The sequence below is a fragment of the Typopeltis vanoorti genome, chromosome 9 (genome assembly GCF_054136105.1).
Source record: "Typopeltis vanoorti isolate ZY-2024b chromosome 9, IOZ_Tvanoo_1.0, whole genome shotgun sequence".
In the NCBI taxonomy this organism is placed as follows: domain Eukaryota; kingdom Metazoa; phylum Arthropoda; class Arachnida; order Uropygi; family Thelyphonidae; genus Typopeltis; species Typopeltis vanoorti.
The window spans coordinates 11668420-11694930 of record NC_143557.1 but is presented as its reverse complement, the minus strand read 5'-3'; the positions used below and the strand labels follow the sequence as shown (position 1 = coordinate 11694930).

Below are 26511 nucleotides of genomic sequence, written 5' to 3'. Positions count from 1 at the left end.
CACGAGGTTTTGCAATTTACATTCTCTCAATTTGTCCTCATAATTACCCACATTCTAAAGACCACTGACAACCTTTGTGAATCTTCTCTGGATCCTTTTCAACATATCCTCATCACCATGAAAACCGGTAACCATATCTGCGTACATTAATCCATATGAGGTCTGATCAAGGCTTTATACAATGGCATTATAACCTCTTTATTTCTTCATGTCAGGATCCTTTTGCATCATTGCCATTATTCAATGTGATGTCTTCACAACTTGTGCAAAGTGGCTCATGAATTATAGGTCCTTGTCCACCATCACTCCTAGATCTCATCTCCTCTACTTCATTTAAAGTTTCCCTATCAAGCGTGTACTTTGCATCCCATTGTTCATTACCAATCTCAAAACCTTATACTTTGCAACATTGAACTGACACTTTTGCTTACATGCCCATTCATGCAATCTATTTCAGTCCTCTTGTAAGGTCATAACATCTGCTTGACTCTGCATTGCTCTCCCGAGTTTTGCAACAGCTGCATATCACTAGTTAAACCCATCCCACTGTCATTAACATACAAATTGAACAACAATAGTCTCAAAACTAACCATTATAGTACACCACTAGTTACCTTCCTCTTTTGGGATAATACACCCCATTATACAACTTTCTGATACTTAACTGGCAGCCATTCACTGATTCAACTGAGAAGTCTGTTATCCAATCCCATCTGTTTTAATTTATTTAAGAGCTTGTCATGTGGCAGTCTATCAAAAGCCTTTGTAAAATCCAAGTGCACCATTGTATATGCATCTCTCCTGTCCAAGGTATTTGTCACCTTGTTATAGTACATCAGTAAGTTAATGAAACACAATCTCCCTTTAACAAATCCATGCTGATAACTGCAGAGAATACTGCTGTTATAAACCCATTTCTGTATACTAGTTCTCACCAATCTCTTCAGTATCTTCACCACAACTCCAGATATACAGATTGGCTTATAATTTGAAACTATATCCTTATCACTACCTTTATGCAGTGAAATAATTTTACCCTACTTTCACTCCCTTGAAACCTGTGCTGTTACAACACTCTTATTAAACAGGCATGCCAATTCCCTGGAACATTCCCCTTAAGAGGCATAGTGATATGTCATCAAATCTTATCACCTTATTGACATCATGTTTGTTTATTTCCTCAGGTAACTACCGCTCACTCACAATTAAGCCATCCTTGTCCTGTGTCTTCTACACTTAAGTTCCTCATGATTCCACCCTGATCAGGGTGAAATACCATTATAAATTGATCACTGAATACCTCAACAATGTCTTCTGCAGCAGTAACCATTCCACCACTTTCATCTATGAACTTCATCTTACCATGATCATTGTTCCTTCCACTTGCCACATATCTAAAAAAAACTTGAGGGTTTTTCTTTGCACTTGCCAATTTCTGCTCATACTCTACTTTTGTTTTCCTTACTGAGTCACTCTCCTGGCTTATTCTTTATATTCTTCAAGTGAATGACTTACCTTTATTCATCTTGTATTTCCTCCAAAGTACTTTCTTTTTCCAGATTTCATGCTTACGCTTCACATTTATCCATTTTAACCTATCTTATTCAGCCTTTTGGCCTTCGGAATACATTCACATATTGATGCTGTTATGTATTTCTTTGTCAGTTCCCATGCAGCATTTATATCCTTACCACTCAACTCCTCATTCCATGTTATAGCTCCAAGCCATCTCCTAAGCTTGTCATAATCATCAGCCTTATGATTCCACATATATATCCTGTCCTCACTAAAGTCTTCATATGACTAGCAACAACACAGGTGATTACTTCATGATCACTTTCATCAACTGGAGGAAAGTGTGAAACCCCTCTCACAATTACATCCTCTGATGAAATGATCAGATCTAGAACTTTCGAACCTTGTGTGTCTCCTTTACATGCAGCTTGAGATAGTTATCTCTCAAGAACTTGAGAAATCCATTTTCCTTATTCCCAAATGCTGTCTCATCATTCCAATCTGTACAGCCATTAAAATTAAAATAAAATCACCCATAAGAGTTCCCATCTTATATTCACTAATCCTAGTTGTTTATACATTTCTTCATCACCACCCTTGACATTCCCAGGCCTATAGCAACATCCAACTAAATATGTCTTCCTCTCAACCTCCATACACCAAACTTCCTCATAACTATAGCCACTGTTTCTCTCTTTCATGGCTGCCGTATGTGGACATAATTCCCCTGCTATCAACAGTACTTCTCCTCCCTTCTTGTCCTTTCTATCCTTGCGAAAAATACTGTATCCTTCCATTTCTATTTCTGTTAGAATATTATTATTATTACTATTGTATTATTATTACGTAACACCTCCAGGGAGTCCAAAGGCTCATCGTGGGAGGGCACCTACTCTACAACTCTCCATTTCCCACCAATTCACCAACTGCAATTATCTTCATCATCTACACCTATGCCATCTACCGGTGACCACCACCACTAGTATTTTCACAGATAATCACAAACATCCATGCCCACGGTGGGATTTGAATCCACTGCCTTTTTGGCTGGAGAGCAGATATGCTAACCACTCGGCCAACCAGGCTAGCAGGTTGAATGAATATAATCTTCATTTAACCATGTTTCACTTATTCCAGTGATCTGTGGGCAAATAAACTGAATCAGCAAAATCATTTCTTTTACCTTATTTCTGATTCTGCTGGTATTTGTAAACAAACACAGTAATTTATTTTTAGGTCTATAACCAGTCCTATTCAAGCCACTTTGTTGTGATTTCCACACCACACCTGCCCAACCACTTACTGCATATATCTGCTCAGTCTCAACTTCCCCACCTATATCACAATATACTTCATCTTCATGCACACATTCACTGCCACTTTCAACTTCCACTGTCCTTGTCCACCTGGGTTACCCCCGTTTCTCTGTTCCTCTTGAATTCCCATTCTCTCTCTTCATCTCTCACACTACTACTATTTCCACTGCCAAGCAGTTCTGTCTCTTCAATACCACTCTCCTGATTTTTCCCTTCATATCTTTGTTCTGATCTCTTGCACGCATTACATGCTGTACTTCCGTTCAGCAATACTTTGTCCGGTGAACTCACTCCTAAGTCATTGAAATGCAACTCATCACACCTGTATAATTTTATTCTTCACTCAAACTTCCCTGAAAAATCTTTCCTTTTTTGTATGCTGATGACATGACTAATGGATGGTTTGCTGTTGTTGAGTCCATTGATTAGGCAGTAGATCCTTCTTCCGAAATTCACAGTTTTTCTTCCTTTTTTTTTTCTCCTGGCCAGAAGATTTTTCATTTGTTCTATATGAGTTATTACCCCACTGATATTTATGTAGTCGTATATTGTGAACAGTTTTTGTGATGTGCCGCAAACTCTCTTGAAAAAGCTGCTCTGCTAATAGCAGAGCAGCTTTCTCAAGAGTTTGTTTTCCACATACAGCCTTTCTGTATGTGGAAAACCAACATTCTCCTCATCATCTGATGACTTGGGGAGATTGAGCTCTTTCCCCCCTCTTTTGGCTGTGGGAGTGATGTCACTTGAGTATGATGCTGTTTATGTTGTGCATGATCACTGGTTATATTTTGGTTGTTTGATTAATGTTTTCTGATGTTAGTTGTAAATTTCATTTCTTCTGCCACTTCTTTACTTTGCTGTGGTGCTCTTATGGTTGTTTGTCAGGTCTCACTTTTATTTCTCTGATGTTGCTTTGAGCTGGTGCGTGCGTGGCAGCCTTCTATCAAAGGTGGAATTTTGTGAGTTCTTCCACCTCAGCAGCAGTACTTCCACCAGCAGTACTGGTGGAAGTACTGCTGCTGCACATCCTATTGATGTGCAGCAGCAGTACATGGGGTTATTTAAAGCAACTATATTTGCATGGGAAGGATAAATTACTGATCTTTGCCTGCTGTCATGAGTAGTGCCTTTCCATGGTTGTCAGAATCTTGCAACCCTTGACTACCATATTTACTCGAATATAACTCGTCCTCACATATATCTCACATCCCTGATTTTACTTTACAAAAAAAAAAAAAAATTTAAACGTTTCACATATAATTCAACATTAAAAAAAGTTTATAACTTTTAGAAATAGATAGTGAATGTTGTTATGGCAGTTTCAGATATTTTGGAATTCGGTTGAAGAGAATCAGCATTTCAACTCAACAATCGTTGGTTTGTCATTGAGTCATGATTTTTTATTAATACCCCTCCAATCGTATGCATAGAGACAGAGGCAACCAGTAGACGAAATGTGGGAGTTGAGAGCATTGACTTCTACTTGAGCTTGGATTGCGTGAGGGGGGATTAAGAGATTTGCATGGGATTATTTCCACTTCTCATGATTGTTGTCCCAAGTTCTCAAATTCCAGTTGCACCATTTTGTGCAACTGGATTTTGAGAACTTGGGACATGATTTTGCCCAGAAATTGACTTTAAGAAGCATTGTCACAAAAGATTCAAATATATCGCATGATGAATATGAGCGGCCGGTTGCATAAATAACGTTGATAATAAAAATTTAAATGCATTCATTTCATAAACAGTGTGAGCAAGTATAAATTATAATGAATACTGAGGATTTAATTATAAATGTCATTTTAGTTTTTTAAATCCTAAAAAACTTTAATTTCTGAAAATTCCCACATATATCTCACACTGTGATTTTTTAACTTTCATTTTGTGGATAAAAGCGCAAGTTATATTTGAGTAAATATGGTAACTGCTGCTGAACTAGAGTGGGTGACTGCTGCTGGTGGTGAAACATGAATGCTGATTGTTGTTATGCTCGCTGAGTTTTTACTGGCCATAGCTTTTAGCAAATTCAGGGAAGCATAGGCTACTACCCAGAACTCTAAGGGCATACATTTATAGCAGTGACAATGGAATTTTTTTAAAAAAAAACTCAACGTTAACTAACTTCACATATTTAAAAAATCAATTTTATAACATGGTAAATCTAGTTTATATGAGGGCAGTCTGAAAAGTTCTCGGCCTCGCCCATAAATGGCAACACTATCGGCAAGATTTTTTTTTTTTAAGTTGGTACATCTGTCATAAGCATCCATGTGAAATTGCAAGTCATTCTATCAAATAGTTTGTTTTATACAGCTGTCTGAAGCAAAGTGTTGATGGAAGTGTCGGTTGAAGAGAATCAGATTGAAATGGACAAAATTTAGTTTCCTGCAGTTATAAAATTCTTTGAAAGAAGGTTTAAACCAAAAGAAATTCATACGAAGTCCATAAAAGATATTGGCACTCTTCTCCTTCATTTTCGACAATTAAGAAACGGGCTGCCAAGTTTAAACGTGGTCATACCAGCCTTGAAGATGATCCACATGAAGCACTTCCAAATGTCCAAAAAAGTGTAGCAAAACCAGAAAGCATTGATCAAGTGCATGATATTGTATTGGATGACCGACGAGTCAAGGGTAAAATGCGTGAAATTGCTGAGACTTATAGGCATTGCAAATGAATGTGTAGGATATATTTTGCATGAAGAATTGCAAATAAAAAAGCTTTGTGCAAGATGGGTGCTGTGCTTGCTCGCAGCAGATCAAAAACGCACTCGCATGAAAATCTCTGAACAGTGCTTGGAATGTTTTAACAAGAATAAAACTGATTTTGTACTTTGATTTATTACTGTGGATGAGGCTTGGATTCGCCATTACACACCGGAATCCAAACAGCAGTCAAAACAGTGGACAGAAGCCGGTTGTTCAATGACAAAGAAGACAATGTCATTTCCATCAGCAGGAATGGTCCTGACATCGGTGTTTTGGGATGCTAAAGGCATTTTGTTTATTAATTATCTTGAAAATGGTAAAACAATAACTGGGGAATATTATTCCAATCTTTTAACAAGAAGACGAAAAAATTTGTGAGAAAAGAAAAAAAAAATCATCTTTCATTAGGACAATGCACTTGCCCACAAAGGTGTTTTGTCAGTGGGAAAATTAAGAGATCTGCACTATGAATTGTTGGAACATCCACCCTATTCCCCAGATTTGGCTTCCTCTGACTTCTATCTCTTCCCAAACCTAAAACTCTTCCTCGCTGGTCAGCATTTTTCTTTGAATCAAGAAGTGATTGCAGCTGTAGAGGGGTATTTTGCAGATCATACTGAGAACCACTACAGGGACAGGATAATGGTACTGAAGCATCACTGGAGCATACTTAAGGGTGATTATGTTGAAAAAAAAAAAAAATTTTGAAATTATAAATTTATTTTTTCGTTGTTATGCCGAGATCTTTTCAGACCACCCTCGTACATTCATGTAAGTATATAGCATGCAACTAGCTGAGATTTAAAACTGCACAAAACAACAATTTAAAGCAGGAGCGACCTTGGACATATCTCCCTCCCAGAACTGCTAGGAATATGTCAAATGGATGCTCATAAATCAGCAAGTTGGAATTATAACATAAAAAGATATGTATGTCCTCTAGAAGAGAAGCACAGGATATGTTAAAAGAAGAATGGAGAAAGATTCCTACAACACTGACTGAAATTGATAAGTCAGTTACCAAATATTTAATAAGGTGACAATTGATATAATATTCAATATAAAAATATTGAGCAAGTTTTCTTGTATTTGCTTCTTATGTACTGTTTGTATATTCATATTTTTCACTTATTTATGCATTGTGCATCTTTAATTTTGTGTTATTTCACTGAATTTAGATGAAAATCAGACTGTTGAAGAAGAAGAACTTATTATTCAGTTATTTGAACTTGTAAACCAGAAGAACTCCCTTTTCCGCAGACAAGCAGAATTGATGTACATGTAAGTAATGAAAATGAGTATATGCTGTTTTACTAATATGATACTTATTATTACTATTATTAACATCTGACCTCCATGGAGTCAAAGGACTCATCGTGGGTGGTCTGTACTCTATCTCGTACAAAAAGATCATCAAACCATGCCTTAAACCCATTCACAGTTTCCATACTCACCACACTTTCAGGAAGTATATTTTCCTCACCAATCACACTCCATGAAAAGAACATACTTCTCACTCATCTGCTCATTCCCTCCTTATACAGCTTTCTGGGGATGGCCTCTAGTTTTGCCCTTGACTCTCTCTACTCTATGAAAAATATACTCTACATTCATCTGGTAACAGCCCTTCACCAACTTATGTCTGAAGAATCATATGCCATCTTCTTTTTCTTCTATTCACAAGGCTCTGTAAATTGCATTCTCTCAATCTCTCCTTGTATCTGACATTCCGTAGACCTGACTGTAACTTAATATAACTCATTAATAACAAAATAAATTACATTAATTTAAATATTTTTATTCGTAGCCTTTTCAGCTATGTTTCATGGTCATTTTCCTATACAACTATTAGAAAACGTTCATGAAAAAGAGAACATCAGTTCAGTTGAAAGTGCATGATATTATATATGCACTATCAGCTGCAGGAGAATAGATCCATCTGCATTAATAGATATCCAGAAATAATTACAATAAATCAGGTGCTAGAGTCACTGAAGAACATGGTGGTAAATTTGAGCTGTGGTATAGTGTGCGTGTGACTTCTGTCACGAATTGTGCTACTTTAATTTTCCAGTAATGCTGCAACTTTGAGAGTTTAATTGTTGTTTATATTGTGTTATTTTTGGGTTACTGAGAAGGTGAGGTAAGATTCGGATGCATCTACAGTGGAAGAGAAGATGATGATAAATTTTCGTATTTAATTATTTAGTATAGTTAAATATAGTTTATACTTATAGTATCGCGTAAGTAAATTAGCTTACAGTAGAGCATATAACATAGTATAGTAGAGCATTTAGTTGTAGTAGTTCCTCTGTACTATTTAAATTATGGTGGTAGCTGCAGCTCCAATTACAAATAGCATGTTACCAAGTCCTCCCCCATTTAAGGATCTATTTTGCATAATATAATACAGGATTTTGTGGCATGTGGTGCTTGTGGTATGTATGCATCTCGGCAGTTGGATATGTGGTGGGTGAGAGAAGGGGGAATGCATATATGCACAAAAGGTGGGCAATGGGAGGAACTTAGTGAGACATATATTACAATAACCCTAATTCTTTGTGTCTGGGGTGGGAGAATCTCAACCTAGAGAGACGAGTAGTGTGATAGAGTGTGAGAATAACGAGCAGAATATGAATGAAAAAATAAAAGTGGGGAGTGTGGAAGGCTTGAATGATTGTGAAATTTACAGAGATTGTCTTGATTGGGAGGATGAATGGTGAGCAAGAGTGGCTAACTTGCACACAGAGAGAGAGAGATGAGCTGAGCTGAAAGAGGAGGTGGAACGTCTTGGGAATGAGATGAGAAGTATGAAAGATGAAATTAGGCGAATCAGAGTAGGAGTGAGAGAGACTTATGGGAATGATAGAAGTGGAGAGAATAGAAACAGCAGAACAGAGGGAATGAGAGAGTTATGAGAATGATAGAAGAGGAGAGAATGGCAACAGTGGAAGACAGGGAATGATAGAAGAGGAGAAAATAGAAACAGTAGAAGAGAGTTATGGGAATGATAGAAGAGGCGAGAATGGAGAGAGGGAATGAGAAGAATGCTAGGGAGTGCTGGAACCAGGGATAGAGTGATTCCAGAACAACAGGTAAGTAGGGGAACACAGAGAGAAAGGGTTAGAGGAGAGAGAGAGAGAGTGAGGGATGTGAGCAATAAAGGAACAGAGTAATAAGAGGTATGATCTATGGACACTCGATGATCCGCGGTATGCAAGATAGGATGCCAGAGGAGTGTTTGCCTAGAGAAAAGATAGAAAGTGTGGCTATGGCAATTAAGCGAGGTGAAAGGATGGATGAGAATGATTGTGATGGTGGGCACGAATGACTTGAGAGGCAGTATAAATCGGGTGGTGAGAGATCTGAGATTTTTGCTTGAGGTTGTACAAAAGAAAACACAGAGAGGAAAGATTGTATGTGTTACCCAGGTATGATAATGACGAGCTGAGCAGAACAGCAGCAATAATGAATAGCATAATAGCCAGAACGTGTCAGAAGAGAGGAATTGGAATATGTGGATGAATGGAGGGCATGAGGACAGAAAGAAGTTGTATGCGAGAGACAGCTTGCATTTGAATGAGGAAGGATGTAGGCATCTGGAGAGATTGCTGTTTTCTTGAATGACTTGGTTTGTCAGTGCAAGGAAACTAGAATTCACAGGGTGGATGGTGGGAATGGGTGCTTGAAGGAAGGGAGACGACATCAGGTAACAATGAGTCCAGTGGTGTCTGGAGGGGATACTGTTAGGTATAGAAGCAGTAACATTTTTATGATTTATACTAATGCCAGGAGTATCCGGAATAAAGGAGATGAATTGGCTCTGAGATGTTGTTAACGGAAGATAATATAATAACAGGAATAGAAGTAGCAGGGTACAGCATTTTTCAGCAGGATAGGAAGGGAAAATACGGTGGTGGAGTACTGCTTATGATAAGTGATGACTTATGTCCTCTAAGAGTGGAGGCTTTGGAAGGCAGTGACACAAATGTTTTCGAAAGCATATGGTGTGAGGTAGAGGTGGGCAAGACAGGATATTTAGTGGGATGGTGCTACAAGCCAAGGAGCGCACAGGCTTGGGAAGCAGGAGATGGTTAGGTAGTTGAGCTTGGCAAGTGCAAGAAGAATGATTGTTATGGGAGATTTTAACTACAGCAGTATAAGGTGGGAAGAGGAAAATGCATGTAGTAATAAAGGAATGGAATTTCTAGAATTCTTGAGGGACAGATGTCTTAGGCAACATGCAATAGAGGGAACAAGGGGTTCAAGAGTTTTGGATTTGGTCATAGCATCAGAAGAGCTGATAATAGCTGAGATGACATCTCCTCCCCCTCTGTTGGAGAGAGTGACCATGTGGTTTTGACTTGAAAGATGAATAGACATGCAGGAGTATCAAAGAAAATGGAAAATATGTGGAATTATAAGGCAGGTTATTATAATGGTCTTAGATATGAACTTGGGGTAGGCAGTTTCATAGAGTGAAGAATTGGAAGGCCAGGATATCATTAGTGCTTGGGAAATTGTGAAGAAATATTTGTTAGCAACAATAATAAACTGTATTCCACGAGTGAAGAAGAGGACACAATTTAGTGTAAAGTGAATGACAAACAATATCAAACAGGAAATGCAGGTGAAAAACAGGTTATGGAAAAGATATAAGGAGAGGGGTGGAGAGCAGAGGCATGAAGAATATAAGATTCGCGCCAGGAGTGATTAATATGGTAAGGAAGGTGAAACTGGAATATGAGAGGAGATTGGCACTAAGATCCAAGGATAACCCTAGGGAATTTTTTAGATATGTGGCCAGTAGGAGGAGAAATGATTGTGGAAGAATAACATTGTGGGATAAAAATGGGAATAGAGTTACTGATGCAGAGGACATAGTGGAGTAATTCAATGAGCACTTTATTGGAGTATTTCATCCTGGAGAAGTAGGTTTTAATACTAGATGGATAGGGCAGGTTCGAGGTTTAGAGGCGCAAGAGGAGAGTGTGTTCTAAATACTAAGGACTCTGGATGTCAGTAAAGCTGTAGGACTGGATGGCATTTCACCACGGGTTTTGAGAGAATGTGCTAAAGAACTGACAGCTCTGTTGACCTTTCAGTGAAAGTCTGGCTATGGAACAGGCACCAAGAAATGGAAGGAAGGTAAGATAGTGCCATTGCATAAGGGCAGTAGCAGACTGGATGTGTCTAACTATATGCCAGTTTGTGTTTCATCATTAGTTGATAAGATCTTGGAGAAATTAGTGACAGACCATATGCAACGTTGGGCAGTGAGGGTAATGTTATCTTGAGAGTCAACATGTATTTGTTAAGGGGTGCTCTTGCTTGAGTAATATGATTGCCTTTTATAATAAAGTTACAAGAGCAGTTGATGAGGGAAAGGCATATACTGCCAGTTTTTTTTTTTTTTTTTTTTGGATTTTGCAAAGGCATTTGACAGGGTGCCACATGATGAGCTGATATTTAACTTGCAGCATATGAGTTTAGATGTCAGGTTAGTCAACTGGATTCAGGATTGGCTGTCTGATAGGTATCAGAGAGTTGTGTATGGTGGGCAGTATCAAGGAGGGAGAGGTTATAAGTGGGGTCCCACAGGGCTCAGTACTTTGACCTGTATCGCTTAACCTTTATATTAGTGACATTGTCAATGGATTGCAAGTGGATATTCATCTGTTTTCAGATTATGTGAAGAATGGAAGGGTTATTAGTAATAGTGCAGATGTTGTAGCCCTGCAAGAGGATTTGTAGGGCTGCAAATGAATTGGTTCTGAGACGTGGTTGATGGAAGATGATATAATAACAGGAATAGAAGTAGCAGGGTACAGCATTTTTCGGCAGGATAAGAAGGGAAAGCGTGCCGGTGGAGTACTGCTTATGATAAGTGATGACTTATGTCCTTTTAGAGTGGAGGCTTTGCAAGGCAGTGACACTAATGGTTTTGAAACCATATCGTGTGAGGTAGAGGTGGACAAGACAGGATATTTAATGGGATGTTGCTACAAGCCGAGGAGCACACGGGTTGGGAAGCAGGTAAGTAGACAGATGGGTAAATGAATTGCGGTATCGGTTTAATGCAGCAAAATGTAAAGTCTTTAAGTTTGAGATACATTGATGGGAGGCTGCATACTCGATTGGAGGAGCTGTACTGGAGGAAGTAGGGAAGACAAGAGATCTGGCAGTGATGATTGATGGAAAACTGAAATTCAGGGAACATATTGGAAAGGTGGTGAAGGTAACCCAGAGGATTGCTGCAATACTGGGAAGGATGCTGACCTTTAAAGATAAAAGAGTTATTGTTCCTTTGTATAAGACCCTGATCAGACCACTCTTAGACTATTGTTCTCAAATTTGGTCCCAAGGATTTGAAGGGGATATGAGGGTTGCTTGAAAAGTTTGGTAAATTTCCAATAGATGGTGGCACATTTCATTCATTCATACCAGTGTTGGCACGTATCATCTTTTTCATGACACCTGGCAAAATTTGAACCATGTGCGACATGTAGTTCTCATTTGGGAATCATTTAAAATGACTGTATTCACATTTTTCATAAAAATGGAGAGAAGCAAGTTTCATGCAGTGATAAAACACTTTTATTTGAAGAAATGAACAGCTGTGCAGATCAAAGCCGAGTTACATTCAGTTCATGAGGACTCTGCACCAGCATTTAAGACTATTTATTTTTGGATAAATGAATTTAAACGTGGTTGTAAGTCCATCGAAGATAAAGCGCACTACGAAGACTGAGGTCACTACGAAGGAAATCAATCATTTCCTTCGTAGAATTGACAAAATTCATGGTATTGTTATGGAAGAACGCTGAGTGAAAGTGCATGAGATTGCAATCATCTCAACTGAATGGGTGTATAATATTCTTCACAAAAAAATTGCACATGAAAAAGCTGTGTGTATGATGGGTGCCACGATTATTGAATGTCGATCAAAAATGCATGCGAAAAGACATTTCAACGCAGTGTTTGGCGACGTTTAATTGCATTTGGCAGAATTTTTTGTGGTGATTCGTGACTCTAGACGAAACTTGGATCTACCACTACACACCTGAGTCTGAATAGCAGTCAAAACAATGGGCAATGCCTGTTGAAAGAGCATCGAAAAAAGCGAAGATCGTTTTGTCAGCTGGGAAGGTGATGACTACGGTTTTTTGGGATTCCAAGGAATTATCACAATAGACTATTTGGAAAAGGGTAAGACATAACAGGAGTCTATTATACATCATTGTTGGATCATTTAAAAGAAGAACTGAAGAAAAAACAGCTAAGATTGGTGCACAAAAAAAGTGCTCTGTCATTGAGGCAATGGACCATCCCACACATCGGCCATCGCAATGACAAAATTTCACGAATTGAGTTTTAAATTGGTTTCACATCCACCAAATCTGGACTTTGCCCTGTGTGACTTCTTGTTCCCAAACTTAAAAATACATCTCAGCGGGAAAAAATTTTTCTTCCAACGAGGATGTCATCAAGGATGTTAATGACTATTTTGCACAATTTGACAAATCCTACTTTTTAGATGGGATGAAAAAATTGGAAACTTGCTGGACCAAATGTGTAGACTTCAATAGAGACTATGTTGAGAAATAAAGATTATTTTTTTCCAAAAAAAAATGTGTTTAACTTATTTTTTTTACCAAACTTTTCAAACAACCCTCGTAGATTAACTGTGGAAGGGTACAGAGACAGATAACAAAGATGGTTTCAGGACTGTACAAGGATAGTTATGAGGATCGGCTGAGGGAATGTGGACTGCATAGTTTGGTAAATAGGAGAAGGAGAGGTGATATGATTGAGACTTTTAAACTGTTGAGAGGCAGTTACAGGATTGACTCTGGGGAGTTCTTTCGCTTGGTGGAACAGCAGGAAGGAGTGATGAGAACAGGCCATCCCTGGAAGTTTGGAAAGGAAGCTGTGAGCATGAAGTTGAGAAATGGTTTCATTGCATTAGGGTGGTTGAACCATGGAATGCATTGCCTGATAGAGTGGTGAGAGCATGAACAGTAAATGAGTTCAAGGAGTGGTATGATAGACTTCATGTTTCCATAGGAAGGACCTCCCACAATGAGTTTTTTGACTTCATGGAGGCCTGAATAACAAGAAGAATAAATACAAATTTATTAATTCACTGACTGGCCACTGTGATACAATGGACTTAAGCAGTTTGGAGATTCGTCAGTTAATGAGTGGTATGATAGATTTCATGTTTCCATAGGAAGGACCTCCTACAATGAGTTTTTTGACTTCATGGAGGCCTGAATAATAATAATAACAAGAAGAATAAATACAAATTTATTAATTCACTGACTGGCCACTGTGATACAATGGACTTAAGCAATTTGGAAATTTGTCAGTTAAATCTTTGACATACATGTATGGGATGGTAATATGGTTGACAACTTCATTGGAGACTAGCAACAGAAAAACTTCATAACTATTAATAATTTTGTGTACAAAATACTCAATGAAGCCATAAAATAGGAAGGTGTGGTTTGATAAGCTGTATTCCTTGCAGGGCTGGTGAAGCGGACTGCAAGGCCTGCATTGCAGGCAGGCGCCACTACAAGGTGGGCACCTTTTCAAAGTGCAGGCGGTTGCCACTACAAGGTAGGCGCCGTTTCGAAGTGTTAGTATGAAATCTCATTCTTTCTTTAAAGTTTTGTAAATGAATTAAGTAATAATTAGGTAAGTCAATATAATTGCTGCAAATTTACAGTTAGAAAAAGTTACAAAGTTACAGTTACAAATTTACAAAACAACTCTTGTAAATTCTTTCCACATGATTATGACAAAAATATAAATAAATAAACTGCAATTTGTTTGGGGGCCACCCATTTTAGTTTTGCAGGTGGGCGACGTCCAGCCTAGTGCCAGCCCTGATTCCTTGTGTTAGTAATGTCTGAGTAAAGCACAGGGAGAGAGCCTGATGGATAAGAGTGTAGGATATCTGCTATTTAGCGATATAAGATTATCTTACTTTTTTTCTTTTTTTTTTATTAAATATTTCACAACAGTTGATTTTGAATAAATAAGTAAAAAGGAAATGATATGGTATTGACCCGTGTACCACAAGAATGTGCAAGAATCTTAGTCTCAGCTCTGGCAAGACTCCAAGGGAGCAGAAAGAACGTAAGATAGCTTGATGATATAAAAACAGCACCAAGGCAGAAATAGCAAATTTAATTGCAGAAAGTATTGGAAAAGTTGTCTGAAAGTAAAATTCGGGAATGGGTGGATAACAATACAGTGTTCTACAGTGGAGATTGTAAGAGGTAGGTCCTTGCCTTAGTAATTTACTCATATTTTATAATACAGTTAAAACAGAATTCAAATAGGGAAATGCCTAAACCATGAGATACTTCTGGACTTTGCGAAGATATTTGACAGAATACTGCATGAAAAGCTATTAGGTAAGTAAGAGCAAATGGGAATGGATATGAAGTTGGTGGCGTGGATGGGGTAACTGACAGACACCAGAGAGTAGTGTATATGGTAGAGTGGAATCTAGGAGAATGGCGGTGACTAGCAGAGTGCCTCAGAAATCTGTACTATGGCCACTGCTCTTTAGTTTAGATATTAATGATATAGGTAATGATTTATTGCTGATAATGCAAAACTGGGGAGGGCAGTAGTTGATAAAGGTGATGTAGATATCCTACAGGATGATTTAAATAAATTGACATTGCAGTTGAAGGATAATGGTTGTTAGTTTAATGTTGCAAAATGTAATGTTATGCACTTTGGAATGAAAGGTTAAATACTGTGTATATTACATTAAGTTTCGGTAAGGAAATACCACGAGTAGACATATTACTTACAGTTATAATAATGGAATTAACTCATGTAAAATATTCTTTATTGGTAGAATTTTCGCCTAAGTATCACAGGCATCATCAGTACAAGTACAAAGGCTAGTTAAACAATAATTGTGCACTAACTATTGCTCTACCCAACTTGGCATCATCAGCAAACAAATGAACACTTCCTCTCAGATCCTTTCCTATATCGTTAATGAACAAAATGCACAGTAGTGATCCAAGAACAGAACCCTGTGGCACACCACTAGTCACAGACAGTCTTTTGGACTCTACTCCTGAATAAACCACTCTCTGATATCTCTCCATCAACCACCCTCCTATCCATCTCACCAACCCTATATCCATTCCCCTATATGCTGCAGTTTACTGATTAGAATTCCATGTGGTATCCTGTCAAAGGCCTTAACAAGGTCCAGTAGAATCACTATAAACCCATTACCCTTATCCAGTTCAGCCATCACTGTGTTATAAAACATGAGCAAGTTACTGGGGCATGATCTACCCTTCACTAACCTGAGACTCAAATTAAACAAAATGGGCAAGGGCACTGACAATTCTCTAGCTGCTTCATGTACGACATGAGCTGGTATACCATCCAGTCCCACAGATGTATTGACATTGAGGTTTTGTAATAGACTATTCACCTCCACTTCATTCATCACAATTCCCGTATAAGCTATTTGTTCATTCATTCCTGCAATGTCACCACCTGGATGATATACTCTTGCAAAGTGCTCACTTAGTAATTTCATTATGTCAACTGATTCGGTTACCTCTGTACCATCGGCATTCTTTAAAATCATTCTGCCATATACATTTTTTCTTTTACTTGCAACATATCGAAAAAACTGTTTGGGATTCTCTTTAGCCTGCATGGCTAATGTTCTTTCATAATCTGATTTTGCTTTTCTTACCACACTCGTTACCCTTCTGGCCTGCACTTTATACCATTCATGTGCCTGCCGGTCACCTTTCCCCTTAAATTTCCTCCACAGTTGTTTCTTTTTTTTTTTTTGCAGCTCAAGCTTAATGGTGTTATTCATCCATTTAACCCCTACTTGATTTATTATTCAGAATCTAGGTATACAGTCAGCCATTGTCTCCTGCAAACACTTCTAAACTGCTTCCAATGCACTATCAATATCCAGCCCTTGCAGTTTTACATGTCATGGCACTGGACCAACCCAAACTTACCAGTCCGATAATTCCACATGTACCCTGTCTTAATTGTAAATTCCACACCTTTAGCCATCTCCCAAGTCAAGACCCTATGATCACTCTCACCAACTGGTGGCAACGTGATCATATTCGTTACAGCCAAATTCTGAGATGCAATTACTAGGTCAAGCACTCTCTCTGACCCCTAGTATATTCCATTACATGCTATCGCAGATAGTTATCCCTTAATAACCGCATAAAATCCAATTCCTTTCTCCCATGTGTCCTCTCCTTCTTCCAATCAATTTTACCATAGTTGAAATCTTCCAAAATAATTACCCTCCTTCCACTCATTTCTTCTATTTGCTTATGCATACTATCTCCACCATCTATTCCATCACCTGGTCTATAGCAGCACCCAACTATATATTTTGTTCTGCTATTCTCAATCTCGCACCAAAGAGCCTCAAATGTGCTCTTTTCTCTATCCTGCAGTTCCACTTCTATTCTCCTTGGCTGCAGCTCATCAGCTATCATCAATAACACTCCTCCCTATATTTTACGAGTTAATTCCGTTATTATAATTGTAAGTAAGAATATTACATTGATGGTACATGGTTGCAGGAAACTGGTGAAGCTAGGGATTTAGGGGGCAATAGTGGAAAGAGAGTTGTTCAGAGGATAAATTAGCTCAAAGGATTACTTTTATGTCGAAAAGCACACTAACAACTAAAAATGGGACTTTCGTTATAAAGATATAACTCAGCTGCATCTTGACCACTGTTGCACAGATTTAGTCACATGGGATGGGGATCAGGAGTTAGTGGAGAGAATCTAGAGATGAGTAACCAAGTTGGTAACAGTTCTGTGTAGTGCTCCCTATGAGCCCAGATCAAAGGTGTGTGGATTTTAGTTACAGGCAGAGGAGAGGGGACCTGATAGAAACTTATAAGTTACTAAGAGAATTCTATAAGATTGACACAAAAGAAATCTTTCAATATATATGATAAATAGAGAAGGAACCATGGCTCACTCCTGGAAGTTGTGTAACAGTGTTGGGGAGTAAGGTTGTGTTGGACTAGATTTTTTTGCTTGGAGAATGGTGAAGAATAATGGATTGCCAGAAGTAGTTGTGAGTGTCCTGATCAGTGAATGAGTTTAAAAAAAGGTATGGTAAGTATTGAATATATACAGATTAGTGTGAGTCTTCCATGATGAGTCTTATGACTCATTGAAGATACCCATATAATAATAATAACCTTCTTAACAGTTCTGACCACTGCTACAGAGTCCTTGCTCGTGATATAGCTTGTGTTATATATTAGTATATATAATCATATAATATTATTAGACCAAAAAAGGAACAAAGATATTTTAAAAGAACTAAAAAAAAATCAATAGAAGAAAAACTAAACATTTATAAGCAAAAATGGATAGAGCATGTGAACCGAATTGCCAACACCCAATTTCCTAAGCAAATGCTGAAATATAAACCAATTTGAAAGAGAAGGCCAGGTATACCTCTAAAAATTAGATGAATAATGAGACTGGAACAGACTAATATGGTCTATACCCATAATTAGTGCTATGATGATGGTGATGATATGATTTATTATATATTGTCATCATCAATGATATGTACCCTCAAGGAGCGTTCAGGTTATTATGACAGCACTACATTATTAACTTTACATTATTATTAATATCCTATCAATAATTTTCCTAGGCATGATTTTTAGTGAAGATGGGAAATAGATAACAGAATCAACAAAGCTGGTATGGTAGGATGTCAATTGAATAAATTTATATGGTATAAGAGAGAAATTAGTCGGTACACTAAATTAGCTGTGTACAAGACAGTTTCAAACCAGTTTGAAAATGGATCTGTGAGCTGGGTCAGAAGTAAAACACTTCACCAAAGACTAGAGACTGCAGATATGAGAGTCCTGAGAAAGATTAGGGGCACAAACAGATGGCATCAATGGCAATATCATATTAAAAAGCGGGGATATTAGGAAAGAACTTGACATTGTCAGCTTCCAGGAATGCGTTAGCAGAGCTAATCTTAGGTCACTTAAACAGAATGGGAGAGGAAAGATTAGCAAAACAAGTGTTCCCTGCTGAGTTGGCAGAAAAATGACCCAGAGGAAGACCAAGATTTAGGTGGATTGATATGGTAAAAAGTGCCTTAGATGATAGAAATATAAGATCTGATAATGTTGGAGTCTTGACAAGTAACAGACTGATTTGGAGGAAAATTGTAGATAGGAAGTTAGTAATGATGTAAATTTTTGATGTAGTACTATCATATCCTGTACACCCCTTGAGGGTACATGGCAGGAATGTGATGATGATGATGATAATTTTCCTCTTAATTTGTCTATTACTTGTCAGCACTGAAATGTTGTCATATCTAACATTTCATTCTTCTTTCGTCCTGAATGTTTTTTGACAGGATATTAGGAAAAGTTCTGAGGAAGAATAAGATTTCAGTGTGGAGGGATGCAGTAAGAACTGATTGATGCTTTAGAACAGTATTTCTTAAATGATGTGTCACAGCACACTGGTATGCCCCATGTTGAGAGCAAAAAATAAGTGCACTGTACTTTTCTGCCAAGTACAGTGCACTTTTACCTATTTATATAATTATTATATTTGTATAAAAGCTTTTGCCAGCTTTGCTATGCAACATTAGTTTATTTTGCTGCAAATGCTATACCAATCAAGCACCAGTAATACAACAAGGATTACTTCATCAAGTACGCATGCTTAGTAGTTACTAGTCCAGCTGTAATGTTAAGTTTAGCTATTCCGACTTCAAGAGTTTGACCTAAATTTTTATTAATTTCATTACTGTTTGATTCGTCACATTGGATTTCACAAAATATATATTGTAACAGAAATTGAATATAGTCATTGTAATGTAAACTGTAAAATACTATAAATTTACAGTTAATTAATGAGTGTCCAGCATTAAGAACAGAGGTATGCTGTGAAAGAAATTTGCATTGCCAAGTATGCCATGGTCTGAAATAGTTTGAGAATCACTGCTCTGAAGCAGTGAACACAGAAATATCATCAACATCGACTTCCTGATGTGTACCCTCAAGGGAAGAGGGCCGTTCAAGCTATATGACAGCACTACATGATTATGTTTACATGATTAATTATCTCCTATCAGCAGTTTTTCTCCAAATTAGTCTATTACTTGTCAGCACTGAAATACTATCATATCTAACATTTTGTTCTTCTAAAGCACCTTTGGCCAAATCAGTCCACCTGGATCTTGCTCTTCCTGAGTCTTTTCCTGCCATCTTGGCATCAAACACCCATTTTGTTTTGCTAATCTTTCTTTGCCCATTCTATTTTAATTGACCATATCACCTTAGATTAGCCCTACTCACACATTCTTTGCATGTCAACAATGCAAACAATGTCAAATTCCTTTAAATTCAAAGGGACCTGAACAGATGGCATTAATTTGTAATGATTCTGCCATCTGTTCAGGTCCCTGATTTTTCTAAGAACTCTCATATCTATACTCTCTAATCTTTACTCACACATTCTTTGCATGTCAACAATGCAAACAATGTCAAGTTCCTTCCTAATATCTTAATTTGTAATGATTCTGCCATCGATACCATCTGTTCAGGTCCCTGATTTTTCTAAGAACTCTCATATCTGTGCTCTCTAATCTTTGATCAAGTGCTTTATTCCTAATCCAACCCTCCAATCCATAACTTAAAACTGGTTTGAACACTGGTTTGAACATTTCCAGTTTAATTTGCCATCTTCACTAAAAATGTGCTTAAATAGTTGAAATATGTTACTTATTCTATAGGCTCTCCATTCAGAAAGCAGCAGAAGTTTTTCTTTGTTCCTACCTACAGGAAAATCTTGCTTAACACGAATTCAATATGCACGATAATCAGTTAGCGTGACTGAGCGAAATAATACTATTTCCCACTTTAAGCGTGTAATTTATCAGTTAATGCAATTTTTTTACGTTATGCAAAATTTTACTTTACACAAAAATTTTTGTCACCAGTCTGCAGTGAACAGCGGCACTTATCAATGTAGCAGACAATGGCGTGGGCAGTGGCTGGTGACACTCGGCATTTGATTCAAACTATCATTGCAAGTGCATGTGCAAACTCCATTGTTTTGCTCAATCATTTTTCCTTCATTTTGCTTTAATTTAGATACCTATAAGACTTTATTATATTCAACCCCTGATATGGAAAAGAGAAAGACTAATAAAGAAAGCAGCAGTAATAAAAAGAGAAGAAAAGCAATTAGTTAGAGGAAAAGCTGAAAGTCATTAAGAGGCATGAAGTGGCACTAGTAATACAATCATTGTGCGAGACTTGGGATACAGTGAGTCTACAGTTCGGACTATATTAAATAAGAGCAAAGAATACAAAAAACAAGTTGCTAATGCTTCTTTAAGCATGCAGGTCATCAAAATAGAAGCCATTTAACCCTTTGACATATAAATTATTTTTAAAGTTGGCTCTAAATTTGTTTGAAATTGACACGAACTTGGTAACGTCTGTGATACGTCAAAATCAATTTTGGTGCAATAAACAAAAGGCTTGTCACAGACATCTTTATATGTTAATGGGTTAATGAACAAGATGGAACGTCTTCTATCACTCTAGATTGAGGATTGTAACCAAATAAGAATACCTCTTAGTACAAGGAATAATCAGGCAAAACCTCTCAATATTTTTACATCATTTGAAAGAGACCAAATTTCAAGATGAATGTGAAAGCTTTACTGCGAGTTTAGGATGGTTTGACCATTTTAAAAATTAAGCTGGACTGCATAACGTAAGAATAACTGGGGAATCTGCTATTACTGATAAAGTTCTGCAGCCAAATTTCCTGAAGAATTGCAAAGAATAATTCAGGAGGCTGATTATGACAATTGTCAAATATTCAACATGGATGAAACTGGTCTCTTTTGGAAGCATATGCCAACAAAAACTTTCCTGGCTAAAACAGAAGCATCTCAACCAGGATACAAAGTATCTAAAAATTGTCTTACACTTTTATTAGAAGGCAATGCAGAAGGTGACTTTAAACTCAAGCCTATGTTAGTTTATCATGCACAAAATCCAAATCTAACATTCCTGAAGAAATCAGCACAATTGGAACTTGGATTTGATGAATTAGATAATGAAGATGTGAGAAACTTGTTCAATTCCCATTCAGAACAGTTAAGTGAGAATGATCTCCTTCAACTAAAAGAACAGCGTGCATACGAAGAAGAAGATAAGGAACGTGAACAAGAAGAGAATGTTACGACTAAGAAATTAACTGCAAAAGAACTTGAGCAGTTTTCAATCACATTGAGCATGCTAAGGAAATTTTGTTTTAAATCGGACAACTACACGGAAAAAATGAACTATTTGGTATCGGACCACAACACCTACCAAATGGTAAATTACAACCCCATGCAACGCAACAAAAAGAAAACAACTCAATTACTTAAATCAGTTAACACGTGGCTGGAAGAAACAATTAAAAAATTAATACCTCAGTATGCTGCGAGCCCAGAATTTATGGCCTGCCGAAAGTACACAAAACAGACACACCATTACTTCCAATTGTGGAAGGAATCAACAGCCCGAATTAGCACTTAGCCAAAAAATTAGTGTCCACACTCAAGGAATTGGTAGGTCATTCCCCTTCCTACATAAAAAAATACACAACATTTCATAAACAAAATTAAAAACATTACACTCAACGACCAAGATCTGTTAGTCAGCTTTGACATAACTTCCCTTTTCACCAATGTCCCAATCAATAATACTATACTTGCTCTTACAGAACATATTTCCACACGACATCATGGCCCTCTTTGCCCACGTACTACACTCCAGGTATTTCGTGTGGCAAAACAAGTTCTACCTTCAAAAAGAGGGTACAGCCATGGGCTCACCATTTTCCCCCTTAATAGCATGTGTTTTGTGTCCCTAAATTCATAAATATGAATGCTGATTATCACCGTGTAACCTTAAAAGAAAGAATTATTTCTATTGTTTATTGTATTCTTTTAATGCAATTTCACTTAGTGCATTGATGGGTTAATGAATTGCGTTAAGCAAGACTTTCCTGTATTTTCATAGTTTGTCTTTTTTATTGCTGATTGTCATGTCAAATTTGTTACATCTCTTACTCAATTTAGTTAGAGAATCCTGGAGACTTGCACTAGATGTGTTTAGGAGTACAACAATATTTGCATGAAGCAGAGAGCCAAATTTGATATCTCCAATTCTAATATCAGGTATAATGTCACTTTCTTTCATAATATGATCCATATAAATGATTAATAATAGTGGAGATAAAGTGCATCCTTGTCTTACACCTGATTTTACTCAAATCATCTTCCTGCATTAACTTCAGTTCTAACTGCTGACTTACAACTTAAATATAAACTATGTATTATTCTCTATAATGTCCCCTTTACCTTATTATATTATATAATATACGCATGTGTGCATTCCGGCAGTTAGAAATGCGTTAAGTGAGACAGAATGAAGTGCATTTTTTTTTTCTAATTTCTAAATCACGAAATGAATTAGAGATTAGCATACCATACTTCAGCAGTGTTAGGTCATGAAAGTTTATTTTTCATTAGGTTAGACTATAATAAATTTAGTTTAATCCTTTATCCCAGTGAGAGCAAACAAAGTTTGCACCTGAAAATATCTTCAGGACTGAATATAGTGTTGTACTATCTTACCTGGGTAAGTAGTACAACATCAGGCAACTCGTAGCAAAGGTGGAGCAAGATACCAACACTCCTATCCCAACACTCCTATCCCAGTATCTCCCATAATGCAAAACACATCTCCTTGTGGATATGTATGCTGTTATGCATTAAGGGATTGGCCACTACTCAGACTAGTTTCGACCTTTATTGAGGTCTCTTCAGTGGGAGCCAGGCCCAGAGTTGGAGATACCAGGCAGAAGCAGTAGCACGGTTATCTTTACCTATAGGAGTTGCCAAAAGGTTTGCCACCTTTTTTTTTTATTAAATTACTCTGGATTTAGAGAAAGATGTTGAAAGTTTATTTTTCACTAGGTTAGACTATAATAAATTTAGTTTAATCCTTTATCCCAGTGAGAGCAAACAAAGGAGATGTGTTTTGCATTATATGGGAGATACTTGGATAGGCGTGTTGGTAGCTTGTTCCACCTTTGCTACGAGTTGCCTGGTGTTGTACTACTACTTACCCAGGTAAGATAGTACAACACTATATTCAGTCCTGAAGATATTTTCAGGTGCAAACTTTGTTTGCTCTTACTGGGATAAAGGATTAAACTAAATTTATTATAGTCTAACCTAATGAAAAATAAACTTTCAACATCTTTCTCTAAATCCAGAGTAATTTAATAAAAAAAGGTTGCAAACCTTTTTGGCAACTCCTATAGGTAAAGATGACCTTGCTACTGCTTCTGCCTGGTATCTCCAACTCTGGGCCTGGCTCCCGTTGAAGAGACCTCAATAAAGATCGAAACTAGTCTGGGTAGTGGCCAATCCCTTAATGCTTAACAGTATACATATCCACAAGGAGATGTGTTTTGCATTATGGGAGATACTGGGATAGGAGTGTTGGTAGCTTGCTCCACCTTTGCTATGAGTTGCCTGGTGTTGTACTACTTACCCAGGTAAGATAGTACAACACCATATTCAGTCCTGAAGATATGTTCAGGTGCAAACTTTGTTTGCTCTCACTGGGATAAAGGATTAAACTAAATTTATTATAGTGTTAGGTCAAACAGGTGAATACCAACTAAGAGAAGAGAGTAGCATGAACCAAGGGTAAGGAAAACTATGGTATGTGAATGAGAATGGATGTGAAGCTAATTAGAGTAGGAGTGAGAGAGTTATGGGAATGATAGAAGGGGAGAGAATAGGAGAACCAGTGGAAGAGAGAGAATTAGAGGAAGGCAAGATAATGCAGAAATCAGGGATGTAGAGAGATGACGAATGACTGGTAAGTGGGAGAAAGTATCAGAGGAGAGAAAATGAGGGATGCAGAAGAGCAAGGAAGGTACAGAGTAGTTGCAGGTGTGATGTATGGAGATTTTGATAAACTGTGACGTGCAAAGTAAAGTCAGAGGAATGTTTGCTTGGAGGAATAATAGTGACAATATCAATTAAGCGAGTTGAAAGAGAGGATGAGATGATTGTAATGAGGGCCAGATAACTTAGAGGCAGTGTGAATTGGGTGGCAAGGGATGATACGAGGTTGTAGAAGAAGACAGAGAGGGAATATAGTGAGTGTGTTCCCCAGGAATGATAATGCAGAGCTGTGGAGAAGCGCGTCAGTAATGAATAATATGATCGCCAGAATGTGTTGAAGTAGAGGATTTGATTATGTGGATGCTTGGAGGGCATTTGAGGATGGAAAGGGACTGTATGTTAACATTGGCTTGCATTTGAATGAGGAAGGACATAGGCATCTGGAGAGAATGTTGTTTTCCAAACAAGTCAGTGTGTCAAAGCAAGGAAATTAGAATTATCAGGATGAATGGTAGGAGTGGTGGCCTCTTGTGGGAATAGTCACTTGGGAGAAGGGATAATACATTGTATAATTTCTGAATCCATTGGAGTCTGAAGGGAATAATGATAAGTATAGAACCTGTGACAATGCATTAATGATTCTTTATACTAATGCCAGGAGTATCCAGAATAAAGAAGATGAATTGGTGGCACTGATAGCCTCATCTCGTCCAAAGATTATTGAGATCAATGAGACACGGTTGATAGAAGATGATATACTGACAGGAATAGAAGTAGCAGGGTATAGAATTTTTCTCTGGTAAAGGTCAAATGCGGTGGTGGAGTACTTGTGATGAGTTGTGTCCTCTCAGAGCGAAGGATTTGGAGGACACTGGCACTAATGGTTTTAAAAACATATAGTGTGAGGTGGAGGTAGGTAGGACAGGATATTCAATGGAGTGTTGCTATAAGCCAGAAAGCATAGAGGGTGAAGAGCAGGTGATGTTTAGGCAATTGAGCTTGGTGAGTGCAAAAAAAAAAATTATCATTATAGGAGATTTTAACTACAGCAGTATAAATTAGGAGGAGGAAACTGCATGTAGTAGTAAGGGAATGGAATTTCTGGAATTCTTGAGGGACATATGTCTTAGGCAACATATAGTATAAGGAACATGAGGGTCAAGAGTTACGGATTTGGTCAGAGCATAAGACAATCTGATTGTAACTGAGATGGCATCACTGTCTCCATTTGGAAAGAGTGGCCATGTGGTTTTGACTTGGAAGATGAATAGACATGAAGGGGTATTAAAGAGAAAGGAATGTATGTAGAAGTATAAGGCAGTTGATTATAATAATCTTGGAAATCAACTTAGGGAAGTTCCATGGATGAAGGAATTGTGAGGGCAAAATATTATTAGTGTTTGGGAACTGGTGAAGAAATATTTATTAGCAACAATATGAAGTTGTATCCCACAAGTGAAAAATCGACCACAGTTTGATGTAAAGAGGATGAAAAACAATATCAAACAAGAACTGCTGGTGAAAAATAGGTTATGGAAGAGATATAAGGAGAGTGGTGAACTGATGCATGAAGAATATGACTTATGCCAGGAGAGTGACTAGTATAGTAATGAAGACAAAACTTAAATATGAGAAGAGATTAGCCCTGAGATCAAAAAAATCTTAAGGAATTCTTTCATTATGTGGCCAGTAAGATGAAGAATGACATTGTTGTTGGATAAAAATAGGAGTAGAGTGACTGATGCAAAGGACATAGTGGAGGTGTTCAGTGAACACTATTGGGTATATTTCATCCTAAAGAAGTAGGTTTTAATACTAGAGGGTTGGGTCAGGTTCAAGGTTTAGAAGTGCAAGAAGAGAGCATGTCTCAAATACTGAGTACTCTGCATGCCAATAAAGCAATGGGACTAGATGAGATTTTGTCACAGGATTTGAGAGAA

The 26511-nt window shown here is 37.6% G+C and overlaps 1 protein-coding gene across 2 annotated transcripts in view; it reads left to right on the top strand.

The window, feature by feature from the left end:
- LOC150102885 (uncharacterized) overlaps positions 1 to 26511 on the top strand; it is a 269877-nt gene that overhangs the window by 129369 nt on the left and 113997 nt on the right. For both annotated transcript variants that reach the window (XM_090397856.1, XM_090397855.1), the window contains exon 3: positions 6718 to 6820. In XM_090397856.1, the coding sequence (XP_090253982.1) occupies positions 6718 to 6820 (103 nt within the window). The remainder of the gene's footprint in view (positions 1 to 6717; positions 6821 to 26511) is intronic.